Genomic DNA, 21,383 nt, shown 5'->3' with positions numbered 1-21,383 from the left:
TAGATGCAGGAAGAAAGGGGAGCATGCGATAAGCGCAGGACAGCGGAGGAGACCCTTCCCTCCCACCCCGCTCACAGACAGGGCACAGCCCCGCTCAACGGCGACATTTCTTCACCCTACACAACGGCCAAGCTGAGAAAACCGCCCAGCATGAGCAGGAAGCCTCAGCCACTTGGAGCTGAGTTTCCTCAAGCCAGCGAGGCAAGTTTGCAAGTTGTTGCTTAGCCAGGGTGAGCGTAAGAACGCCAACGAGTGAATACAGCCCTGTCCCAGCGGTGCAGGGACTCTGCCATGCTCTCCTGGGCCAGGACTATCAGTGTTCCCGCTAATCGCCCACGCTGCCCCGCTGGGATGTGTATCCCAGGACAGGACAGAGGGCAGCACTGCTGGGAGAAGGGAACTTTTGGTCCACGGCGCTGCACGAGGACCCTTTCCCGGGCAGACCTGCAGGCAGGTCTCAGGCTGGTTCTTTGGGATGCTGCAGAATGGGCTCCCGTCTAGCCAGATAGCTGAATTGTCACGTAAGGGCTCTGAGTCAGCCTTGGGGCACTTGGGCAGCAGGGCGTGCGTGGAGAAGGGGAAACCCAGGATTACAGCTGTCCTGCTGGCACCGCCTGCAAGCGGTAGGGGCTACAGGCCCTGCATTACAATCAGCTCTAACTAGATGTATATATAAAAATGTACATTCAAAAAAAAAAAAAGTACGGGCATGTCATGGCCAGCAGAGCCCAGAGAAGCAATTGGAGTGTTAGCCCTGCCCAAGGCACACCCCGGTGTCTGCCTGGAGGCAGAAGAAACTACTTTTTATGGGCAGCCCAATGGGTCCTTCAGCCCTGGCGGGGCTAGTGAGTGCCGCTGCCAAATCCCAGCAGAAGGATCTGGGGAGAAGTGCTAAGCTCCCTTGCAGGAAGGAGCATGCACAGCCAAAATAGGCTGGTTCAGGCAGGGAGAAGGCTGGGAACGGTGACCTTCCCTTTGCAGAGCGCTGGGAGAGGCAGGACACAAACGTAGCAGCTTTCTGCTCGTCTGCAGGGATGTGGCTCGAGTCCATGCAGAGGGACAGCTGGGCACTCTGGACATGGCAGAGCTGTCGTGCAGGCCACTACATGCCTTTTGTTGCTGTAGGGCACTGTCTAGCTTAGGAGGATGCTTGGTTCCTAAAAAGCCCTTTCCAAAACACTGCAGCACCTCCCAAACTATTAGTGAACATGCAGGTGACGGACTCTGTGGCTCTCCAGGTGTTGGCATGCATGCATGCACGCAACGGCCTCCCGAGCCTCTGTCTGACCCCAGCTTGTAGAAAATGAGGTGAAATGGGGATGTGACAGGCAGGTATCACTCCGACTCTCCCCCACGCAGTGGGGAATACGGCTGCATGAACCAGTGTTTTTCTTCTACTCCTGCTGCTCAGCAAGACAGACAGACAGCAAATCAAAGCTGTCAAGCCCGCTCTAGGGAAGAAGCCCTTCTCCCCATCCACCTGCCCAGGCCCTTCTTCTGTCCCCCCTGCCTGCACTGCATGTTGTGAGGGGTTCCCCCTCACTGGGGAACATTCTCCTAGCGCCCAGCTTCGCCTCCTCGCTACGGCAGCACTGGAAAAATCAGGGCAGGATTAGCATCCCTTATTTCCATCGCCAGTGCCTTTGCCGCTGATGGAAGAGGTACCTTTCCTCCTCTACGCTCACCCACTTAAACTAAGGCTAAGTTGTAGCATCCTGCTGGGACAAAGCCTGACTGCAGCAGAGCCAGGCAGCGTAGCTCCTGCTGCATCTTGGCTGTGATTTGGACCCCTGTACAGCCGCAACGAGCTGCGGTCAGTACCTGGGTCCTGCTCACCCTGAAATGGGAACGCTTGCCTGTGACAGACCCCTGGGGCAGTGCCCGTATTCTTCCTCCCACACCTGCCCTGCGCTGCCCTGCGGCTGGGCTGGTGGTCAGGGTGGCAATGGGAGACGTGGTGGAAGGCAGATGGCTGCAGGGAAGAGCTGGGCGGCAGGGAGAACTGTACTTACGCGGGGATCTCATTGGTCAGGTGGCTTGAAAACAAAGAAACAAGGACATTGAGAAGAGACGGACAGACAGAGACTGACAAACAACAGCTCAACACAGATGCCCTCCCCAGGCAGGGCGTTAGGGCAGCAAGGAACCTGAGGTTGTAAGAGGCAGATGGACGGAGCGTAATCCAATACCCCGTCCCAGTGCCACGGAGCTGGGAATTAACCACGGGGGCTGTAGGAGCACAGTGCTGAGGAAGGGTATTGAGCCAGACTGCTGTGCACCACGAGTCTCCTGTAGGAGAAATATCCAACCCAGAGGCTGAAGAAAACCTCAGTCAGCAGCTGCGTAGCGGGCTCTGCTTATCTTGAGAGAGAAGCCCCAGGGACAAGTACAGCCACAGAGACCGCAGGGTCCAAACACGTACCCCTAGCCCATGGGGTCAGGGTCGAGCAGATGCTGGAGAAGGTTAGCCAGCTCCCACAGCAGCGACGGCCCGTTCCTGCTGGCAGAACCGACCCTTGCTGCACAAACAGCCAGGCAGACAAAGGAGCTGGCAGACAGGCATAAATTAAACCACAGGCAGAGCTACCTCTCCCCTCAGCACAGCTCACCCAGCCCACAACCCATTCCTGAGGACGTGGGCAAAGAAAGGCACCAGCCAGGAGCAGGGCACAGGCCACATGAACCATCTTCATGGGGTGCACTCAGCCAGCTTCAGCCCGCTCCCAAACCAGACTATGCTAACCCAGAAGGTGGCCCAAACGCTGCAGAACGAGACCATCCAGACCTGAAGCTGGCCAGGCGATGCCGTTATGGGGAAAGCCATCTGCCAACAAAGGAGCTTTAGAGGTAAGGGCTGGAAGTGACTGCTCACGACCCCGGTTTGGCTTGCCCCTCTTTGAGCGCTGTACTTGGATTTCTTCGACCCTAGCTCCTCCTCCTGCTAACAGCCCTAACTCCTTCTTTTGACCTTGGTTAAGCTCCACAGCCAAGTTACCTCTTTGTCACGGCATTGTGGTACTCCATATACGTCCTACCATCAAAAGCGATGGCCTCTGCATCTCCAGCAGCCTTCTCAATGATCACTGGAGGTGGGAAAAAGAAGAGCTGTCAGGCAATGTAGCATGGCCTGTCTGTCCTTGGAGACTAGGAAAATCCCCCTTTACACTGAGCATTCGTAACAGGACGAAGGCATGCACAAACCTGCCATCCCTTGGGGCATGTCAGCACTGTGGCACTCTAAGCAAGCCCCTGGAAAGGTTTGCTGTGGCTTTAGAGCCCGTGAGTTTGGACCATCTCCCTGTTTTGCAGCCAACTGTCACGAAATCTGCAGCCTTGTTGGTTGCCTGGCTGAAGCTGGGGAGGAACCTGCGCTTGGTGATGGCCCAAGCGCTAGATTCAGGGAGCTAGGAGGAAAAAAACCTTGATCTGGAGGCAGCTAGGCATTGCTCAGGCCCTCCAGGTGAATGTGCTACAGCACTAAACCATGTTTCCCTGCCCCAGGCTGCTTCAAGTGAGTGCAGCAACGTACAACAGGATCAGATGGGAGGAGGTGACAGGGCTGGGTGATCTACCTGTGGGCAGCAGCATTCGCCCTGCTGCACGCAGTGTAATGCCTGCATTTCTGCAAAAAGGCATAACCCCAACTTCACAGCTGCACAACAGTGCCAGCCTGCAAATGCCACAGCTTGTTCCCCCTTGGATCTCTCCCAGCAGTCACGAGGACAAGACCTCAGGCTTAGCCTAAGCGATGTGCTGTCCTGCTGCCACCAGCTAATCATCAAAGCAGTTTCATTGCCATGTCTGGCTAGCGGGTGAGGGTCCGTGTCCAGCCCTACCCTGGCAGTCTCACCTTTCTCGCAGTGAGCGCCGGAGAAGCCCCTCTGGCAGGCACACTCGTAGCTCTCTAGCCGGGGGCTGCAAGTGCCTCCGTTCTGGCAAGGATTGGGTTTCTGGGTACAGGGATGGCCTCGGAAGGGGGAGATCTCAATGGCGCTGCGGATGTTCTGCTCCTTCAGCACGGGCACCCCCTTGATGGAGATCTGGCAGATACAAGCAAAGGGAAGCGCAAGAGTCAGCCTTCACTGCCCCACTTCTCTGTGGGGATGGCGGGGGGGACAGAGGCCAGTATCCTCTGGAAATGGATGGAAATCCAGCCCCAAGCCCCACGTGTTCCTGTGACGCCCACCCGTCTCCTCTTCTGCCACCCACCGCTGCCACTTTTCAACTGGGTATGCTCCCCCCTCGCACACATGGACCCACGCTGCCTATCCTCCAGCGATGCCAGTGCGGATGGCACATCTCCCAGCCAGATACCTGTCCCAGGCTGCCCAGTAGGACCTTACCCTCTGCACCGCTCCATCGAAACTGGTGGAGATGGCGGCTGCTCGAGCTAGCTTGCTGAAATCAGGGGCTCCCCCTACATAAAATGGCTCCTTCAGGTTCAGGAAGGTGTGAGGCACCTGGGGAGGAGAGGGAAGAAGGTGAGATGGAGAAGATGTCAGGCTATCCCTAAGCTGCAAGTTGGGCATTTGGCCCAGCTCCGTGGGGACTAGAGGAGGCTGCGAGCAGGGCAGCGCTGCAGGCAGAGCAGGCACCCGTGCACAACCAGAAACCAGGCTGGTGGGAAAACAAGCAACACCCGCCTGTCCCCCCCAACTCCCTGCCTTCCTCCCTCAAGTCATGGGCTGTGTCCTGGGGCAGGGCTGGTGTGGGATACCGCTGGCCATCTCTGCAGAGGCAGGAGCAGAAAAGCCCCTTGGAAAGCATGCCGGAGTCCAGCAAGCAGGACAGCCCTGCCCTAGGGCGGGCAGGCAGGCAGGAGATGGGCAGGCTGGGCTCAGCATCCCACTTGGGACCAGGTTCCTACCTTCTCCATTCCCTGTACTGCTCCTGCCCCTGCCAACCACCCTGCAACCCTCTGCCTTCCTGGCCAGCCACCAGGACCTGCAGCCGGCCACCAGGACCTGCAGCCGGCCACCAACCACGGCACTGCCGCGGTGAGCCGCTGCTGAGCCCAGGGAGAGGATGAGCTCCATGGATCTGGCACCAAACCGGGTTGCGTAAAGGGCGCTTGGGAGAAAGGAGCCTCCAGCGAACCTCCTCATGCCAAGCTGCAAGGTCTTGCCGGCCAGCAGGCACACAAGTTAAAGGTTTTCTGTGAATTTAGTTTTGTGGAGATGCTATTCTAATGCTCTCAGGTGTGGAGGCCTCTGGTTTTGCGTGGCCCCCAAAACTGAGTAAACAAATACTGCTTCAGTCTCGCCAGGGCTAATGTTTAAACCCAAACGCATACCAGAGGGATTCAGCTTGGGCTCATCCGGCTGCTACAGGTCCCCTACAGCAAATGGCTAGAGTAGGTTCTCCTGCATCTCATGTGGCTGTGTGTTTGGAGGAGAAAGACTCCCTCCTTGCTGTCACCCTGCAGCCCCAACTGCACAGCACGGAAAGTCCCGGGTGAGTCTTCAGCCACGTGGTTCACCGGGCACACAACAGGAGCGATGTCCCTTCCCGAGCACCTGGGATGGACCCAGAGGCACAGCAGCGAGGCAAAGATGCAGTTATATGAATCACTAGCTAATGCTTTGTGGAGTTAACACAAGGAACATGACTGGATTAATTGAGATGCTTCCAAAACAAAATGTAACAACTGGCTGGAAATTAATGACGGAAGAGGAAACGAGTGTCTCTAATCTACAGAGATCCTAAAGCTGCTTGGTCAGATGGGAAGGGGAGCGGGTGAAACACTGAGATCTGAATGGAAAACAAAAAAGAACAACGTGCCAATGGCAGATGAGATGGAGGTGCAGTGGGTCATACTTATCTTTACCTTACGGGATTTCTGGGATCCAGACAGCAGGGGAGGGAAAAATACAAATGAAAATCAAAGGGAGAGAGAGAGAGAGAGAGAGAAAAGGGAGATCAGTGGGTAACATCATAACATGCAGGGCTGCAAGACCACCGCTGCAACCTGTGCCTGGAGTAGCCAGGGAAGGGGAAGGGGAGCCACAGAAGGCAACAGGAGGGGTCGCTGCCCCGCTTGCTGGCCAGGGGAAACCTTTGCTGGGAGAGAAGCTTGAAAAGACAAGAGTGAGGGGAGGAAGAAATCCCTTCTTTTGCATAAACTTGATGCTGCACTTCTAGGTGGATCTTAAGGATGAGTTCAGCAGCAATTGGGGCTTTTCCTGCATTATCAGCTTCCCTGCTGGAAAGGCAGATGAAAGGAAGGCCAGTGGCCCTGCCACGGAATCCCGGGGAACGGCTGTTTGTGTGGAGACAGAAGTGTGCAGAGGGGACAGGGCACAGGGAGAAGTCACAGGGGTAAGCTGCCGGCCTGGAAACAGAGAAGAGAAGGCACTAATGGATTCAGCAGCAACAGTGCAACGGGGCTTTTACTACTCCGTGACTTCTTCCCAGCCGAGCTCTCTGTGCAGCCAGCACTGCGGAGGGCTCCTGAGCACCAAGGGTGCAGGCTGAAACCCTCACGGTCCAACACAGCAGCAGCACGGGCTGCAAGGGTGCCTCGCGTACCCGCCCCAATACGGGGACACTTGAGGACCTGCAAAAAAGGATGGGGTGTGTGCATGCATGAGTGTGAGGAGGGCTCAAACACACCCCGAAACCAAGGTCCCAAGAAATCGGGGCATGCGTGTCGCTGGCAAAGGCGGTGCAGCTCTGTGTGTGGTGTGGGACAAGGAGGGAGGAAGAACTGGAAGAGGTGGGCAGTTGCTGTCCTACAGCTCCAGGGCCAGGCTGCAGAGCAGCTAGGAGAGGCAGGTAAGCTCTACCATGCAGCATCCTTTTCTCCCTGGGTCTTGCCCACTCCTCCTCCAGCCTTAAAGACATGCACCACAGGGATTAAAAGCCCACGAGCCTGGGAACTTCTTGGCTCACTTCACACATGAGAGGAGCAGGGCTGAAAGCCCAGAGAGCTCTCCCCGGCCCATCAACTTACCGGTGACTCTCCCATCACCCTCTCGCCGTTATTGATCCTCATTACCCCTTTGCGCCCATTCCTCTCCAACAAGACACTTATCCACGTGTTGAGGGGAACTGGCTCTTTGCTCCTGGTGGTGAGAAGGGAGGAGAAGACACACGGGTGAGAGCTCTGCCATCACCACCTGCAAACACGGTGCTCTAAACCTCCTGTGACCAGCCTGGGCTGCCCAGGCCACTGCAGCTTGACCAGCTTGGGCTGCCCCAGCTCACAGACAGCCCAGCATTAGCCTGGGAAAGAGGCGCAGAGGGACAGCCGACCAAGAGCCATTCCTGCACACAGCTGAGGCTGCTAGGGAGCCTGTTCCCCCCATGCTTCCTTATGGTTTTCTGGGGAGGGGAGCTCAAAGCCAGCGCTGGACGCTGAAAGCCACCACTGACCCTCCACGCTTCTGTTGCCACCACCGCCCTGACGAGCAGTTTCCCAGCCCACAGCCTACCCTACCTGAGCACAGCTGCCCCTTTGCCCAGGTCGTATCTGTACTCCAGGAAGCCATCGTGTAAGGCCAGAGAGACAAAGTCCCCTTTGCCGTCTGTCTTCTGGCCGTTGTAGAAGATCATGCCGCTGGGGTTCTTGGCCAGGAACACAACTTCCATGGACATTTTGTCCCTGAGGAGAGACGGATTACAGATACCCTCTGGTCCACCTGCCCACACGCTCTCTTCCTCTGCCCCCGTGTGCCAAGCCCTTGGAAGACCTCTGCCTGCCTGGGACTACACGTATGGCAGAGAGATGCCACCCCTGTAAGGCACCCTTGCCAGGTACGAGATACATCTGCCGTGTTCAGGGTGCTGCCCCGCAGTGCCTGTTTACCCAGCCTGTTGCAACACCAAGCACCCAGGGCACAGTGCCGGCTCAGTCTGGCTGCAGGGATTCTGGCGATGCCAGTCCCTGCGGACAAAACCACCAGCAGGCGAAAGGGACAACCTCCAGGGAGAGCCAGTGTGTGACAGGCGAGGCTCAGAGCACAAGTTCTCTCCCCCAAGTCAGCCACACAGGTGATGCGCTCACCTGCCCCTCTCCCGTTCCCTGGCACTTACTGCAGGTCAGGAACGAAGGTCTGCAGCCCGTTCAGCTCCAGGTAGGAGAAGCCATTGAACTCCGGGAGGAAGGGCATGGTGTGGTCCTGCTCCGTCACTGGGCACAAACGAGGGAATGGTGAGGAAGAGGAGGCAGAGCAGCTTCAGCCAGTGCCCCAGAGCCACAGCAGGCAAAGCCTCCTGGCCACCCAGGCTGGGGAAATCAGCACCTTCAGTTCCACCCCCTTCCCCAGACCCGCTCCTCTGCGGGCTCCCGTCCCACCTAGCTCGCAGAAGTCTCCTTCCCGACCCATGGGACAGGCGCACAAGGCACCTCCCTCCGGCAGCACCAGGCAGGTGGCAGAGACGTGGCAGGGCGTAGGGTCGCAGGGATTCCTCTCGTCAGCGCACGTCGGGCCTGCGGCAGAAAAGGCAGCCTGTCACATCAGCCTCTCAAACCGACGGCCATCAGGAACGATTTGGCCAGACGCAAATGTCTCTGATGTCTCCTGATGCCCTGCCAGCCTTTTTCTCCCCTCTCAGGTTCTCATGACCCTAGAAGCCCCCCGCAGTGGACCCCGCAAATGGCAGATGATACCCTTGCCAGACTACGCCCCTAAAATGCAAGGCGAAATTTTTTTTGTGCATGAGAACAAACAGATCCTGGCCCTTGCCTTATGTGCATATGAACAGGTCTACATTTTAAATTTACCGACTTCGCTGCATGCGGCTTCATCCTACACTTCTCCCTCTAACCCACACCGCCTCCCTTCCCACTGTAGCTCCTAACACGAGCCCCAGAGGCTCTGGGATCCCTCAGGGCCAGCCAGCGGGATGAGAAACCCCAGCAACGCTCTGTCCGCAGCCCCCTCCCCGTACCGGTGTAGGTGTAGAGACACTCGCAGTGGAACATCTCTGCCTCCTTGACGTGGCAGATGCCACCATGGTGGCAGGGGTTGGGATGACAGGGGTCGTTGCCGCACTCGCCCACCCCGCTGCCATACAGCACATCGCTGCCTTTCTCCCGCAGGTCGTACATCTGGTTGTTCACGTCCAGGAGGCGGATGCAGCCCTTCAGGCCGGTTGTAGCCGCGGTACGATCTGCCACCCTGAGGGGACAGAAGACAAAGTGGGTGGGAGTTTTGTCCCCGAGGACAAAAACGCAGAGGATCTCCAAGCATCTGGGTCAGGCTGTGCTCCCCAGCGAGGCGTTAAGAGGCCCCCCCAAGGCCCAGAGAAGCCCCAATCCCCAACGACCCTCCAGCCACCGCCTGGAGCCCGCTAGCAGGCAGAGGGCTGCAGCCACCGATGCTCTGCCCGCAGCAGATGCCGCGACACCCAGGACAGCGGTCCAGCGCCCGCACTCACGCAGCCATTTGGTCCTCCGGCGCTCCCCCGATGAAGAGGTCTGTGTCGAGGTTGAGCCCGTCGGTGCCCGTCGGGCTCTCCCCGCTGACGTGGGGTTCCCCGTCGACAGACAGCATGCCGCTGCGGCGGTTGCGGTTCACCACTAACTGGTGCCACTTGCCAGGCTCAACGCGGACCTTGCTGGTGATGATTCCCGTGCCGGAGCCGGTGTTAAACCTGGAGTAGAAGAGGGGGAGGCTTGTGTCCATGCCACCCTGCAGAAAGGTGACATCTGTGCCATGGTACGGGGGCTGCCGCATCCCAGGGAGAAGCTGGGAGCACTGGGGAGCCCACCTCCCTCCCCAGCTCTGGACCAGACTGCACTCGGAGCACACAGCTGTCCCCCGCTGAGCATCGGGACTGACTGCCTGAGAACTCGTCTGGACTTTGCAGTCTCCAGAGAGCTGCCCTCCACCTCACCTCATTCCGAATCTGCGCCTTTGGCTTTTGGAACTGGAAAAATCATTTCAGCTCCGATTTCTGGGGCCTTTCTCCCTTTCTTTCTTCCCCTGCGTTGCTTTCTCCAGTACAAAACCAGCGCCAAAACAAGACCTCTCACTTGCTCAAAAAACCAACACCTTTTAGCTTCTCAAAATTCAAACCGAAATGAGAATTAACTTCATTACAAAGTGCCACAGGGAAGGAGTCCCCTTAGTATTCCTATTAGATTGGAAAAAATGCTCCTCTTGCTGTCCATTTGATGCTACAGTTTCTTAGCCTTCAAGTTTGAGCCCAGCACCCTCACGGTGTTGTGCAAGGACCATTCTGGCAAGAGCGGCTGCTCCGCTTTCCCCCATACTGCACAGGGCTGAGGGGAAGGGCACCCACCTGAGCTCCACGAAGCCACCAACCAGTGCCAGGGAAATGAAGTCTTTGCCACGGTTCTGCCCGTTGTAGAGCAGCAGCCCGCTGAGCTCCACGGTCCTGAACTCCATGGCGATGCGCACGGTGTGGTACGCCTTCATCATCTTGAAGGCCAGGTAGGACTTGCCACCAAAGCTGGGGATGAAGTACCTGATAGCTGCAAGAGCCGGGGGAGGAGGGCGGGGGGGGTAGAGAAAGGAAGAGGGGATGAAGTAGAGGAGGGAACAGAAGGATAGAGAGCAGATAAAGGCCTGACATGAACCTGTGAACATTTTCCTACCTGTACAAACAAAGAGAGCTCTTGCGAAATGGCAGAAAGAAGCTCGCTCTCTCCCCTGGGCCCATGCTCCTCTGCAATTATCCCATCACTGCCTCCCAGACACTCATACTGGTAGCAACCCACTCCCCTCGTGATGGCATGCCCTCCAAAGACTTCTCCCAGGCTTTAGAGATCTGTGGTATTGCTCCCCCAGCACTTAGGTTCAGTGGTGTCCCAATCAGCTCCCCCCAGGTAAGGACCAGCGCTGTCGGTCCTTTCCATGCCCAGCTATCACATCCCCTGTGCCGTCAGCTGAGCTCTGCTGTACACACAGTTCCTCGTAACTCAACTTCCCTGCTCCTTAGATAATTTTTATCTGTCCTCCCAGAATCCCACATGACAGGTTTACATTCATCACTCCAGGCTTTTATTTATTGCAGCTGAGATTTTCCAAGGGATCTGGAAGGCCAAGCCCTATTAAAACTAACGGGGCTGGACACCCACATCCAGTAGCAGCTTTGAGCGCTCCAGCTTATAGCTTTAGGGACAAAGCTTTTCAGGAATAAGCACTCACAACCACCCAGAGCCCCCGGCGTGACACCAAACTGCCAGTGAGAACTCACAGTAAATAACAGCCACTCTGGTTAAGCACGCTGCCAGTCTGCAGCTGTTCGCTAAGCAGCCACGAGCACCAGGCAATACAGCCTGAATTATCAGCACACATCTCCTGGCGTTCGAGAGGACAGTTAGTACCTGTCTCTCTGTTACACTAACTAGCAGTCCCTAGCTGCAGGAGCTGTGAGTGACAATACCGTGAGCGGAGATAAAAAAGCAGCAGCTCACAATCCCCATGGTTCGGGGTGCTGGTATATCAGAAGCGGAGCCAGGAAGAAATTGCTCCTGGCACCTTCTTACCCTGCAGCCTTGTCGTGCTTGCCTCTTACAATGCATAGTGCACGTACAACCTGTTCTTGGCCGAGTTAAGAAAGCCGCTCAAATTGAGCCCTGCGGTGCCTCCTGCCTGGCGCACGTGCGGTGCCAGTGCTAGTTACGGGGCTGGGTTTGCACGTCCATCCCCGTGCAAGTCAACGCAGTTTGCCGCAGTAGGGACAGACATGGGTCGGAGAGCACGTACGTTTCTCGCAGACGGCTCCCCCTTTGCCTGCCGGGCAGCTGCAGGTGAACTCCTTGCCGTCATCCTCGCAGGTGCCGCCGTGCAGGCAGGGGTGAGAGTCGCAGGGCCGCGAGGGTTTCTTCGTGGCGGGGGGCTGGCGGGTGGGCTTTCGCCGGGTGGTGGCGGGGAGGGTGGAGGTGGGTCTCTTGGTGCTGACAGCTCCTGCCGTCTTGGTGCTGGGTCGGCCCATGGCACCCGGGCGCGAGACGTGGACCGCGGTGGCAGCGGCAGCCGTCGTGTACCTGCGGGTGGTGGCGGGTGCCACGGTGGTGGCCGTGGTTGTGGTCACGGTGGTGGTGAAGAGCCTGGGGATCCAGTCTGGAACACAGCAAAATGCAGGTGGAGGCTGGTGCTTTGCAACCCTCTCTGGGGGCAGGGAAAGCCGCTCGGACTTTTGGGGTGAGATGCCAGCAAAGAAGCTTACTCTCAGGCTACCGCACACCCAAAAAGAAGCCCTCCCACCCTGGCACGGGGACAGCCATGCTCCCAGGCAGAGCTGCGTGCCCGGTGCGGCCATACGCCTTTCTTTCCTAGAAAAATCAGCGTTTCAGGTTTATCAGCATGAGATCGTGTGGGCTAGCCTGGCCACCCCTTCACGAGTACCAGCAAGGGCTCACTTTCCAGGTCCGTGGGCAGTGTCACATCGCCATGTGCCATGTGCTGTGGAAGAGAGGAGCAATTTTACGCCCCGTTATGGCCTTCCTGAGTTGAGAACAAGTCCGGGCACACGGACTAACCTCTGGGCCCTGGCTCTGGAGGGCACTGTCTGGGGGAGCATTTGACAGGTTACTGCTAGAGATGAAAGGCCCTGGCAAGACCAGAAGAGCCAGCCTGCCCATTTGAAAGCCTAAACTGAGAGAGGGGGACTGCCTGCAGACAGAGGGGGCTCACCAAAGTCCATGAATTTGACATGCTCCTGCTGGGGCTTCTTCACCAGGATGGTTTTCTTCTTGGAAGCTCTGATCTGCTTCAGCAGGGCCCCTTGGACATCAGCTGCCGTGTAGGAAGTGGCTGATGGTAGCCAGGAGGAGAAAACAGAAAGGCAAGAGTGAAGATGCAGGGCCCGCCTAGAAGTTTCCCTCTCATGACCTCCCCGCAACGCATCCGAATCATTCCTTTCCCTAGGAGAACGCTTCCAGCCTTCCAGGCACCAGCTTAGGGTGCACCTCCTCCCGGCATCTGTTGATTTTGCTGGACCGAAGACACAGCCCTGGCAAATTTTAATAAGGTTCTTTCATGCTCCTTGCCGCATGCATGTTTCTCAGGCTGGCAGCCTGACTGGAAGTGCCTGCTCCATCCTCAGGCAGATGGTGATGCCACCGTGAATCAGCACCGTGAGGGTTCTTACCTGGGTCAAAGTGGGACTCCACGATGACACGGACAGCGCTGCTCTGCCCCAGGTCTCGGACACGGATGCTCTTGAAATCCTTCTTAACGTCAGAATTGCGGAAAAGCTCATCCAGCTAGTTGGTCGGAGGTGCAGGAGGAAAGATAAACAAACTGATTAAGGGGGAGATCTTAGGACATTGGTCATTTCAATAAAAGATCTTGACTCTCAGCAAGTCTCCTTGGTTTCAGCCCACAGGGGTTTGCATCCAAACCTTTGCAAGCCATCCCACTGAGACATGCAGAGAACAGGGCTTTGTTGTGTAGGGTGACAGTTTCAGATGGTCCCTATTCTTTATGGCCTGCAGTCAAAGGTAAGAACAGGATCCAGAAACAGCGTGGGGAAAGCGAGCTATCCCCATTGTACCCATGAAGAAGAGCGGAACAGAGCCAGACCAGAGACACCTTGCAGTTCATATAGGGATTTTCTTTTGTGTGGCATCTAAGTCTCACTGATCTCTTCTAAAGCTGTGTAAACCTGCTTAGGCACTTTGGAAAATCCCATACGGCACCATTCTGCATCTTTAAGTACCTGACTGCCTTTTAAAATTTGGCTTTCAGACATTGCAGGATTTGTCTGAAATCACATGAAGGAGACAGTGACAGTCCAAGTCTTACAGCAAGGCAGGGCTTTAACACCCCTGCTAGCTATCTGTCCAGCCTTGCGCTGGGCAGCAGTCATCACAGCTAGAGGCCACTGCTTCCTTCCCTCAGCTTCAAGGCAAAGAGAGAAGAAAGTAATTAACTGACTAATGGTCCCATGGCATAGCCTCCCCCTATAATTTTGGGCATAGCGACCTCGGAGGGGTAAAGGAGCACATCACATCCATGGGCATTCGCAGGTAGGTTGCACAGGGACAACAGGTCTCTGCAGCACAGGGCTGTGGCAGGAACTCTCAGCCCAGCCGCAGACGGCCGGTGCTATGCCTTCGTTTCAACCAGCCTGGGAAAACAGAAACCAGCAAAGTCTCTTGCCTTCTCGAGGGGGAGAACGGATGAACCAGTGAATGAAGCTTTTGTGCGCATGTTTGCACCCTCAGATAGAAGCCACTGTTGTATTGGGAAATATTGCTATTGTGATTCAGAACTGCATGAACCATATGGTCCATATGCCAGGCACACATCTGCTTATATGATGGTACTGAGGGCTTGCCAACTTCTAAATGCAGCTTGGAACCAGCTCTAAATATGTTAATCTCCTCGCAAAGATGCTTTGTATTTGCTGTGCCACACTGCAGGCTACAGTATAAAGTTGCTACCCCACCCAGCGCTTCCTTGGCATACCCATATGTACACATTGCCACGCAAAGTCCGCCTACTCCAAGAGCTGGCAATGCAGGGGGGTTCTCCTTGGAAGTGGGAGACTGGATTTACACAAGCAGCATCCCAAGTTGTGTAGCTGAACTGGAGGGGCAAAGGGGTTTGGGACACGTTTTTGTCTAAGGGCTTTTCATGGAGATAAGGACACTTTGGGAAATCCAGGCGTTAAGGCAGAACCTCTTGTCTAAACAGCCCTACCACCAAGATCAAGCTGAAAAAAGGATAATTTTTGACCCAGCACATAACAAAGTATGGAACCCACTGACACAGCATATAGTAGAGGCTAATAACACTCATAGATTAAAGAGAGATTGGACAAATTCACAGAGTGTACCTCTTAGAACCGGTGCATCATCTCCTTACATCTTAACTGCCCACCCCACAAAAGTGCTGGCCCTGGTGGTAAGTCACGTTCACTCCTAACTTTAGGAGGTTAAGCCCATCTCAAAAAAAAAAAAAACCAAACCCGTAACATGGAGCAATGCTCCTCCAAGGCACTCAACACCTTTTGCAGACAGGTCTCTGTGCTCCCATTTAACAGACAGCAATGACAGGCCACAGCCTCCCCAGAAACCATCACGAACGAGAAGGCGAAGCAGGAGGAAACCCACAGTGGTCCCCACGGTCGGGACAACAAGAGCGTCTGCAGCTACAGAGGGTGGTGGTGGCACAGGGGACCGTAACATGCACCTGGGGAGCAGTGCTCAGAAAGCAGACAGCTCTCGGTCCCTGTTTCAGCGGGGCAGCCTTCCTGCAGAGCGCTGGCATCTCAGAGGCCAAGCGGACACAAGCAGGCAAGGATGCCGCAGGCTGGCTCCGCATGGGAAGCCAGCTACTTGAACAGACCAGCCGGCTTATTAGCAGCGGCGCGGAGAGAGCCTGCTCGCTTGAGAAGGGGACGACTGCGTTTCTGGAAGTGAACGGTTGGGGTTTAGTCGTCTGTCCACCACAGGACAGACAGAGGTGGGCAGGGTCCTCTCTTCTTCTGCCGAGGCCAGAAAAGCCCTAGACAGACCCTAGATCAAGTGCAAAGAACTCACCGCACTCTCAATGCTCCTGGCCGTCTCCCCAAAGAGCTCTGACTTGGGGTCAGCCATCTCAGGTGTGTAGAACAGCTCCTGGCCTTCCACCTCCTCCAAGATGAGGACTCCTTGGAAGACTTTGGTAGCTATGGGAGGGAGGGTAAACAAGACAAATGCCTTTAGTCGGCTTGAGGGCAGGGGACAGGCATGTGGCTGACAGCCGCAAGGAGCGTTCGAGTCCCTGGGGGGAAAGGGTGATGGCAGTGTGTGGGTAGTGCCAGTGTTGGGGTTAGTCTGGATGGGTCTGGGAGAGCGCCATGGAGGATTAGTATCAGAGGGTGCTGGAGCAGATGGCAAAGACCAGGCTGGAGATGGCAGCTTTTACCATACGGTTTCCTCTGAGCTCCGGCCCGGATAGCAGCCCCCCTGCACCGGCTGAGTAACAAGAGAAAGACGTTAGCCAGAGCAGCACATAGTCAATACGGCAGGATCAGACACGTGCATGCAAATAGGGGCAGAAGAGGGTGAAATGTGGACTCTGGGCAAGGAGAAGACCTGTGCTGGGCGAGGGAAGTAGAGGCCCTGCCAGCTAACAGGCTGTGGCCAGCCTTGCAAAAGCAGACCAAAAGTGCAACAGGAACCCAAGGTGTGGTTCCCTTCCAGGGGAGCTGTGGGAGTGCAGAGGCAGCTATAGAAAGATCCCCGCTGCGGGTAACCATACGGGAGGTTCCCAGCAGCTGTCCTTTTGTGGGTTAAAAGGGGAATGGGGTGTCCAGAGGAACAGGGGATGTCCTGCTGGAAACCCCAAGGAACAGGGACAGTTAAGAAGAACCACAGTGACCAGTGAGGAAACATCTGGGAGATGGCCCCAGAGCAACAATTTTTAGGGTAACGAGGACGTAAGTACAGGGCAACCAATACTCTGACCGAGCGCAGGTGGCTCTGTGTTTCCTCAACATGGACAGTGTGAAAAGGGACAGGCAAGATGGATCCCGCCTAGGTCATGAAAGCAGCGCGCACCTCTGGGAACCACAGCGTGAATCAGACTCCCCAGGAAGCCCAGCAGGGACGCTGGGGCTACAGCTGCTCTCCCCGCCTGCCCTGGCACCAAACTGGTCCTGGTCAGCCCAACTCCCTTTACAGCCATTGACACAGATAAAATGGGAATCCAAGAAATTCCCTTGTTCCCTCTAGTGCCAGCCATGAGCTCTCCAGAAGCCTGGGCAAAACGCTGGTCAAAGTTTTAAGGCTGTAGCAGTCAAGGAAGAAAGTGGTCACCTAAGCGAAGAAAACTGCAGACTGCCCTGGCTCCCCATGTCAACAGCAGCACCCACCCAAGCACCAGGGCTGGCTGCTGGGGGCTGTGGCAGGTGGGCACAACGTCTGCCAGCTACCATGGCTCGGCACGTCCCCATGAACGACCCCCTCAGGGACACACCAGCCCCCAAGACTGGACGCAGGAACCACGTTCACTGCCAGCCGAGCAAGCACAGCACCATGCTGCTCTCTCCGCCATCTCTCCCTCTCCTGCACCCTGCAAGAGCTCAGGCTGACTCCTGACCACGGCAAGGGAGCCCAGAGCCCAGCCCCGAGGACAAACTCACCCGGACAGTTGCTGCCTTCTGCATCAGCAGCCGCAGTCTTGCCATCAGAGCAGCATCCCAGCGGGGTGTTGTAACACGTCGCTCTCTCGATGGCTGGGGTAGAAGTTACCTGGCTTTCCTCCACCTCCTCTTCCCCTGCAGGGCATTAAGAGGAGCATTCACCAGCAGAAGGTAAGACCTCACCTCCGTGTCAGAGAATAAGGCCGAGACACAACTTCGTTTCGTTGAGAGGGACAGGGTACGGTTTAGCTCACAACCAACATGCCAAGCCTAAGAAGCGCACACTCACCGGCAGAGCCTGCCCCACTAGATTCCTGGTCTCCGCTGATGCCCATCTCTTGGTCTCCGCTGCCTTCTGCACTCCCTGATTCAACGTAGGCAGGCTGGGTGGTGGCCAGGACCACTGGTGCGGTGGAGAGCGGGCGGACGGTGGTCTTATACACCCCATGGGTCATCCACGGCGTAGTGGCTGGTCTGGCAGTCGTGATGCGCCTTGTTGTAGGGTGATCTCTTTCAGTAGGCTTGGCTTCCAACAGCAGGGAGCTGGTAGCCAGCTCGGTGGGTTCCGGAGCCCGGGTGGTGAGCCACAGTGGCGGAGGAAGAATTAACTTGTCCAAGGGCAGCGTGGGCAGTGGTGTGGGTGGTGAGGTGTGGCTTGTGTGAGTGATGGACTCTGAAAGGAGCAGCAAGACAGGGTAGGTGAGGAGGGGCAGGTCTGGGAAAGGCTGCCTGTGACACTGGGATGCATGTTGCAAACCCTCAGGCACCCGCCCCGGGCAGTGCATCTGCTGCGCCATGAAGAGTCACGGCACAGCGAGGAACCACAGAGGGAGGCAGCCAGACCTGGATCCAGTATCAGGCCAGAGGGTTGGCACTGCCCCAGCACCGAGAGCAGCAGACACTCACCGTGGCACTGCCCCACATGCTTCACTGTGATGACCTGTCCCTGCCGGCAGGCGATGGTCTTCAGCTGGCACTGGTCCCCGTAAGTGACACCATCGGAGCCACACACCTGGGAGACAGAGGAGAAATGTGAGCTGCACCTCTGTCCTCCTCCAAGCCCTGGGCAAAATAAACCGGTCTCTTAAATGCTGGAAGCAGAGGCTTCGCAGGAGTCCCTCTGAGGCAAAGAGGCAACGGTCTGGACAGAGGGACCGGAGGGCGGGCTGCGGAAGCCCCGGAGCTGAGCAGCTCAGAGGTGCCAGATGGGGCATGGAGCACCCAGCTCTGCTGGGAGACATCTCTGACTCGCACGTCACCTTTCCCCACGCACCGAAGACAGTGACTGAACTTGCCTGCCTGCTTCTTGCGGGGGCGAAGAGCCATCAGACCCCTGCGCTGCGTGCACTGGCCCAACGCAGCCGAGCTAGCCACATGTCCCCCCCACGCCACTCAGCCCCCCATGGCTGCCTCTCCCACAAACCTTGGTCATGTTGGCCTCTGAGCAGAGAGGGGATGGGCACTCGCAGTGGGCAAAGCCGTTGACTTCCACGCACGAGGCCCCAAACTCGCAGCTCATTTCCTCGCAGGATTTTGGGGCTGACGGGTCTGGGGTAGGGAGAGAAGGGGGAAGAGATGACCAACAAAGCACATACCGATCACACAGAAACAGGCTATGCTGAATCAAAATCCCTCTCTCCTCCCAGCGGGTCTTAGCTCTCCCACAGACTCGCCAGAGCAGTTCAGACCAGTGGACAAGACAGAGTTTCACCAAAAAAAGAAACAGTCTCTCGTGCTGTGGCATGAGTGCACAGATAACAGGAATCCAGCCAGGAATGGAGACCAGGGCCCCTTTCCTCTAAAGCACAAGCACGCAAGGTAGGAGGAACGCATTTCTTTCATGGGCCTATGTGTTGCCCTTCAGCAGTACCCAAGCACCCATTTCTCGGTGCCCCACGCAATCCCTCTGGCGTGCGGCTCCCTCACCTTTCTCACAGCCGGTCATGCCCAGCTTGCTGCCATTGGGGCACTGGTTGCATTTCATGCCAGTGATACCAGTCTTGCAGGAGCACAGTCCAGTCATCTGCTCACAGTCATCACGCACTGAACCCACCGGGTCGCAGTTACAGGCTGGGCAAGAAGGGACAAAAGACACTGTTTTGCTGGTGGATTTGTGGAGCCAGACTCACTCAGGTCCCCCAACGACCCAAGAGAAGAGTGCGGAGAAGGGTCCAGGGGAGGATCCCAATGCTCACTGCTACTCGTTACTTACTGACCCCACACCAGCTGCGGGAACCGCTATCCTCTGACCATGGTCTTATGGCTTGTGACCCCACATCTGCCCCACAGACCCACATTCCCATCAGCACTAAAGATTTACATGGCTCCCATAGGAATGTTCGCCCATCCCAGGAGACCTTCTGCCTCTCTCTGGAGCAAGATAAAGGAGAGGGGTGGTAGAAGAGATAGTGGCCGTTGGTGCCTGTCTAGCTTGAGGCCAGAGTATTTTACCTACTGACATTTGCGATTCTGCTTTTAGAGGGAGACCCCACTCTGATTTAAAGACTACAGGTGAGAGTGAATTAAGTACAGACTTGGGAAGACATTTCAGCAGCGTGATGCCTTTGCTGTTACAAAGCTGACATCCTATTTCCAATTTAAGCTTTCTGGCTCTGACCTGCACCTACTGAATCCTGACATGCCAGCGTTTAGACAAGCACTCCTTCCTGGAGCTGTGAGAGGAACCCAGGAGTCTGCCTGCCTGTTGTCTCTCCGAAGCACAAAGCATCTTTCCTACCCTTCAGCTGCACAATGGTGTCTCCAGCTGGAGCTTGCTACCTCTGAGCAGGGCACTTGGATTCAGTCCCTCGGCCGGGGGCTTACGCCACATGGGAGCCTGAGATGTATCTACCGCACAGCGGACAGCTATCTGTGATTTCAGTGAGAGATGGGTAGAATCATATTCTCTCTTGTTTGCAATCCCCTCCCAATAATTCCTCTTCCCCCTGGCTGTTCTGGCCTCTGCCTAGTCGGCACTTACTGGATTTCTTGGGTGGGTCTCCAATGCAGCTTGAAATAAAGAGGGCTTTTTTTCTGTTCGTTTACTGCTGTTTTCCCATAGCTATTCCTGCTGGGGTCAGCATCAACGGGCAAAAATACCGCCTCGTTCCTTCCGCTTCAAACCCATTCCTTTGCACCTGCCTGCCCTACCACATGCAGGACACCAGGGCTCATTCCTGCTGGGCTCCAGCAGCCCTGCAGAATATCTGGCCAGGGAGCAGGCCCACGAAAGGAGACGCTGTCTCCTAGCCAAGGTGCACCACGGAGGAGCAACAGCACCCATGCAACGCTTCAGGCCACCCTGTCTCTCTTGCACGGAGCAAGTCATCAAGCTCTGCAAAAACAGCCACCGGAGGTGACTTACAACAGGACCAACGTTAGGGCTCATTTTTTTTAAATAGCACGACACCCTGCCATGCCTTGAGCCCCCCCAGAGCAGGCCAGGGAGCCGTGCCAGCAGAGAGTTGCACGGGACGAGGGGCGAGGACCCAGCCATGCCCACACTCACGCGTGCAGCCGCTCTTGCTGTCGGTGACGATGCCGCGGAAGTTCCAGAAGCCGGGCTCGCAGCGGTCGCATTTCAGGCCCCCCACGCCTGGCTTGCAGGAGCACTGCCCCGTTGCGGGGTTGCAGGCTCCCCCGTAGGAGCCATAGGGGTTGCACTGGCAGGTGCCTGGGAGCCAGAGAGAAAAAGAGAGCGTGAGGCTGAGTCCCGGCCAAGGAGAAGGGGGGACGCTGGGGGCTGCATCAGGGTGGAGGGACCGACTGCGGAGCCAGCGAGCTGCTCAGCTGGGGCAGGAACGTGGTCTCACGCTGGGCAGGAGGAGGTTTCACCAGCTGGTCTCAACAATTCTCCTCTGCCTCAGCTACAAGGGGGAGCTAAATCTTCAGGGATTAACCCGCTCGCTTTGCTGTCATCAAGAACTCCTCTCTCATTAACATCAAACGGGGAGGAAGCTATTAGAAGTTTATCATTAATTCATTAATTAGGAACTTGATGGAGGGAAATGATCCAAAGATAGACAGAGAGACGCTCCCTTTATCCACAGGGAGCAGTAGAAAGAGGACATGGGGCAGAGCTGGAGAGAAAGGGAGACCTCGGGAGCAGCAAGTAGGGTGCACGCACACATCCCCAGACTGCCAGAAAAATGGCACGTCCAGAACAGGCAGCAATGGATACATCTGCCCTAGGGGCTTCAAGCTACTGGTTAAGTGGTAATTACCTCCTGATGTATGCTTGCTACCAGCGCAGGGACACAGGTGGGATAGAAACCGATGGGATACTGAATCCCAGTCAGTTGGGAAGCTGTGTCCATGGATTGGAGGGCAGGGGA

At 56.4% G+C, this 21,383-nt stretch overlaps 1 protein-coding gene across 5 annotated transcripts in view; it reads right to left on the bottom strand.

The window, feature by feature from the left end:
- AGRN (agrin) overlaps positions 1-21,383 on the bottom strand; it is a 126,057-nt gene that overhangs the window by 7,118 nt on the left and 97,556 nt on the right. For 3 of the 5 annotated variants that reach the window (XM_069782621.1, XM_069782623.1, XM_069782624.1), the window contains 21 exons: positions 20,558-20,722; positions 18,976-19,119; positions 18,473-18,597; positions 17,956-18,061; positions 17,339-17,722; positions 17,050-17,184; positions 15,464-15,591; positions 13,066-13,180; positions 12,609-12,728; positions 11,679-12,035; positions 10,249-10,441; positions 9,382-9,597; positions 8,893-9,122; positions 8,297-8,431; positions 8,035-8,131; positions 7,439-7,603; positions 6,953-7,064; positions 5,828-5,839; positions 4,344-4,460; positions 3,851-4,040; positions 2,996-3,083 (listed from right to left, as the gene is read on the bottom strand). In XM_069782621.1, coding sequence (XP_069638722.1) covers positions 2,996-3,083; positions 3,851-4,040; positions 4,344-4,460; positions 5,828-5,839; positions 6,953-7,064; positions 7,439-7,603; positions 8,035-8,131; positions 8,297-8,431; positions 8,893-9,122; positions 9,382-9,597; positions 10,249-10,441; positions 11,679-12,035; positions 12,609-12,728; positions 13,066-13,180; positions 15,464-15,591; positions 17,050-17,184; positions 17,339-17,722; positions 17,956-18,061; positions 18,473-18,597; positions 18,976-19,119; positions 20,558-20,722 — 3,334 coding nt within the window. The remainder of the gene's footprint in view (positions 1-2,995; positions 3,084-3,850; positions 4,041-4,343; positions 4,461-5,827; positions 5,840-6,952; positions 7,065-7,438; positions 7,604-8,034; positions 8,132-8,296; positions 8,432-8,892; positions 9,123-9,381; positions 9,598-10,248; positions 10,442-11,678; positions 12,036-12,608; positions 12,729-13,065; positions 13,181-15,463; positions 15,592-17,049; positions 17,185-17,338; positions 17,723-17,955; positions 18,062-18,472; positions 18,598-18,975; positions 19,120-20,557; positions 20,723-21,383) is intronic. The other 2 variants (XM_069782622.1, XM_069782625.1) reach the window with 1 other exon arrangement.

Source organism: Haliaeetus albicilla, chromosome 4 (genome assembly GCF_947461875.1).
Source record: "Haliaeetus albicilla chromosome 4, bHalAlb1.1, whole genome shotgun sequence".
NCBI lineage: Eukaryota > Metazoa > Chordata > Aves > Accipitriformes > Accipitridae > Haliaeetus > Haliaeetus albicilla.
The sequence above is the reverse complement of the archived record's forward strand: the minus strand, read 5'-3'. Positions and strand labels throughout refer to the sequence as shown.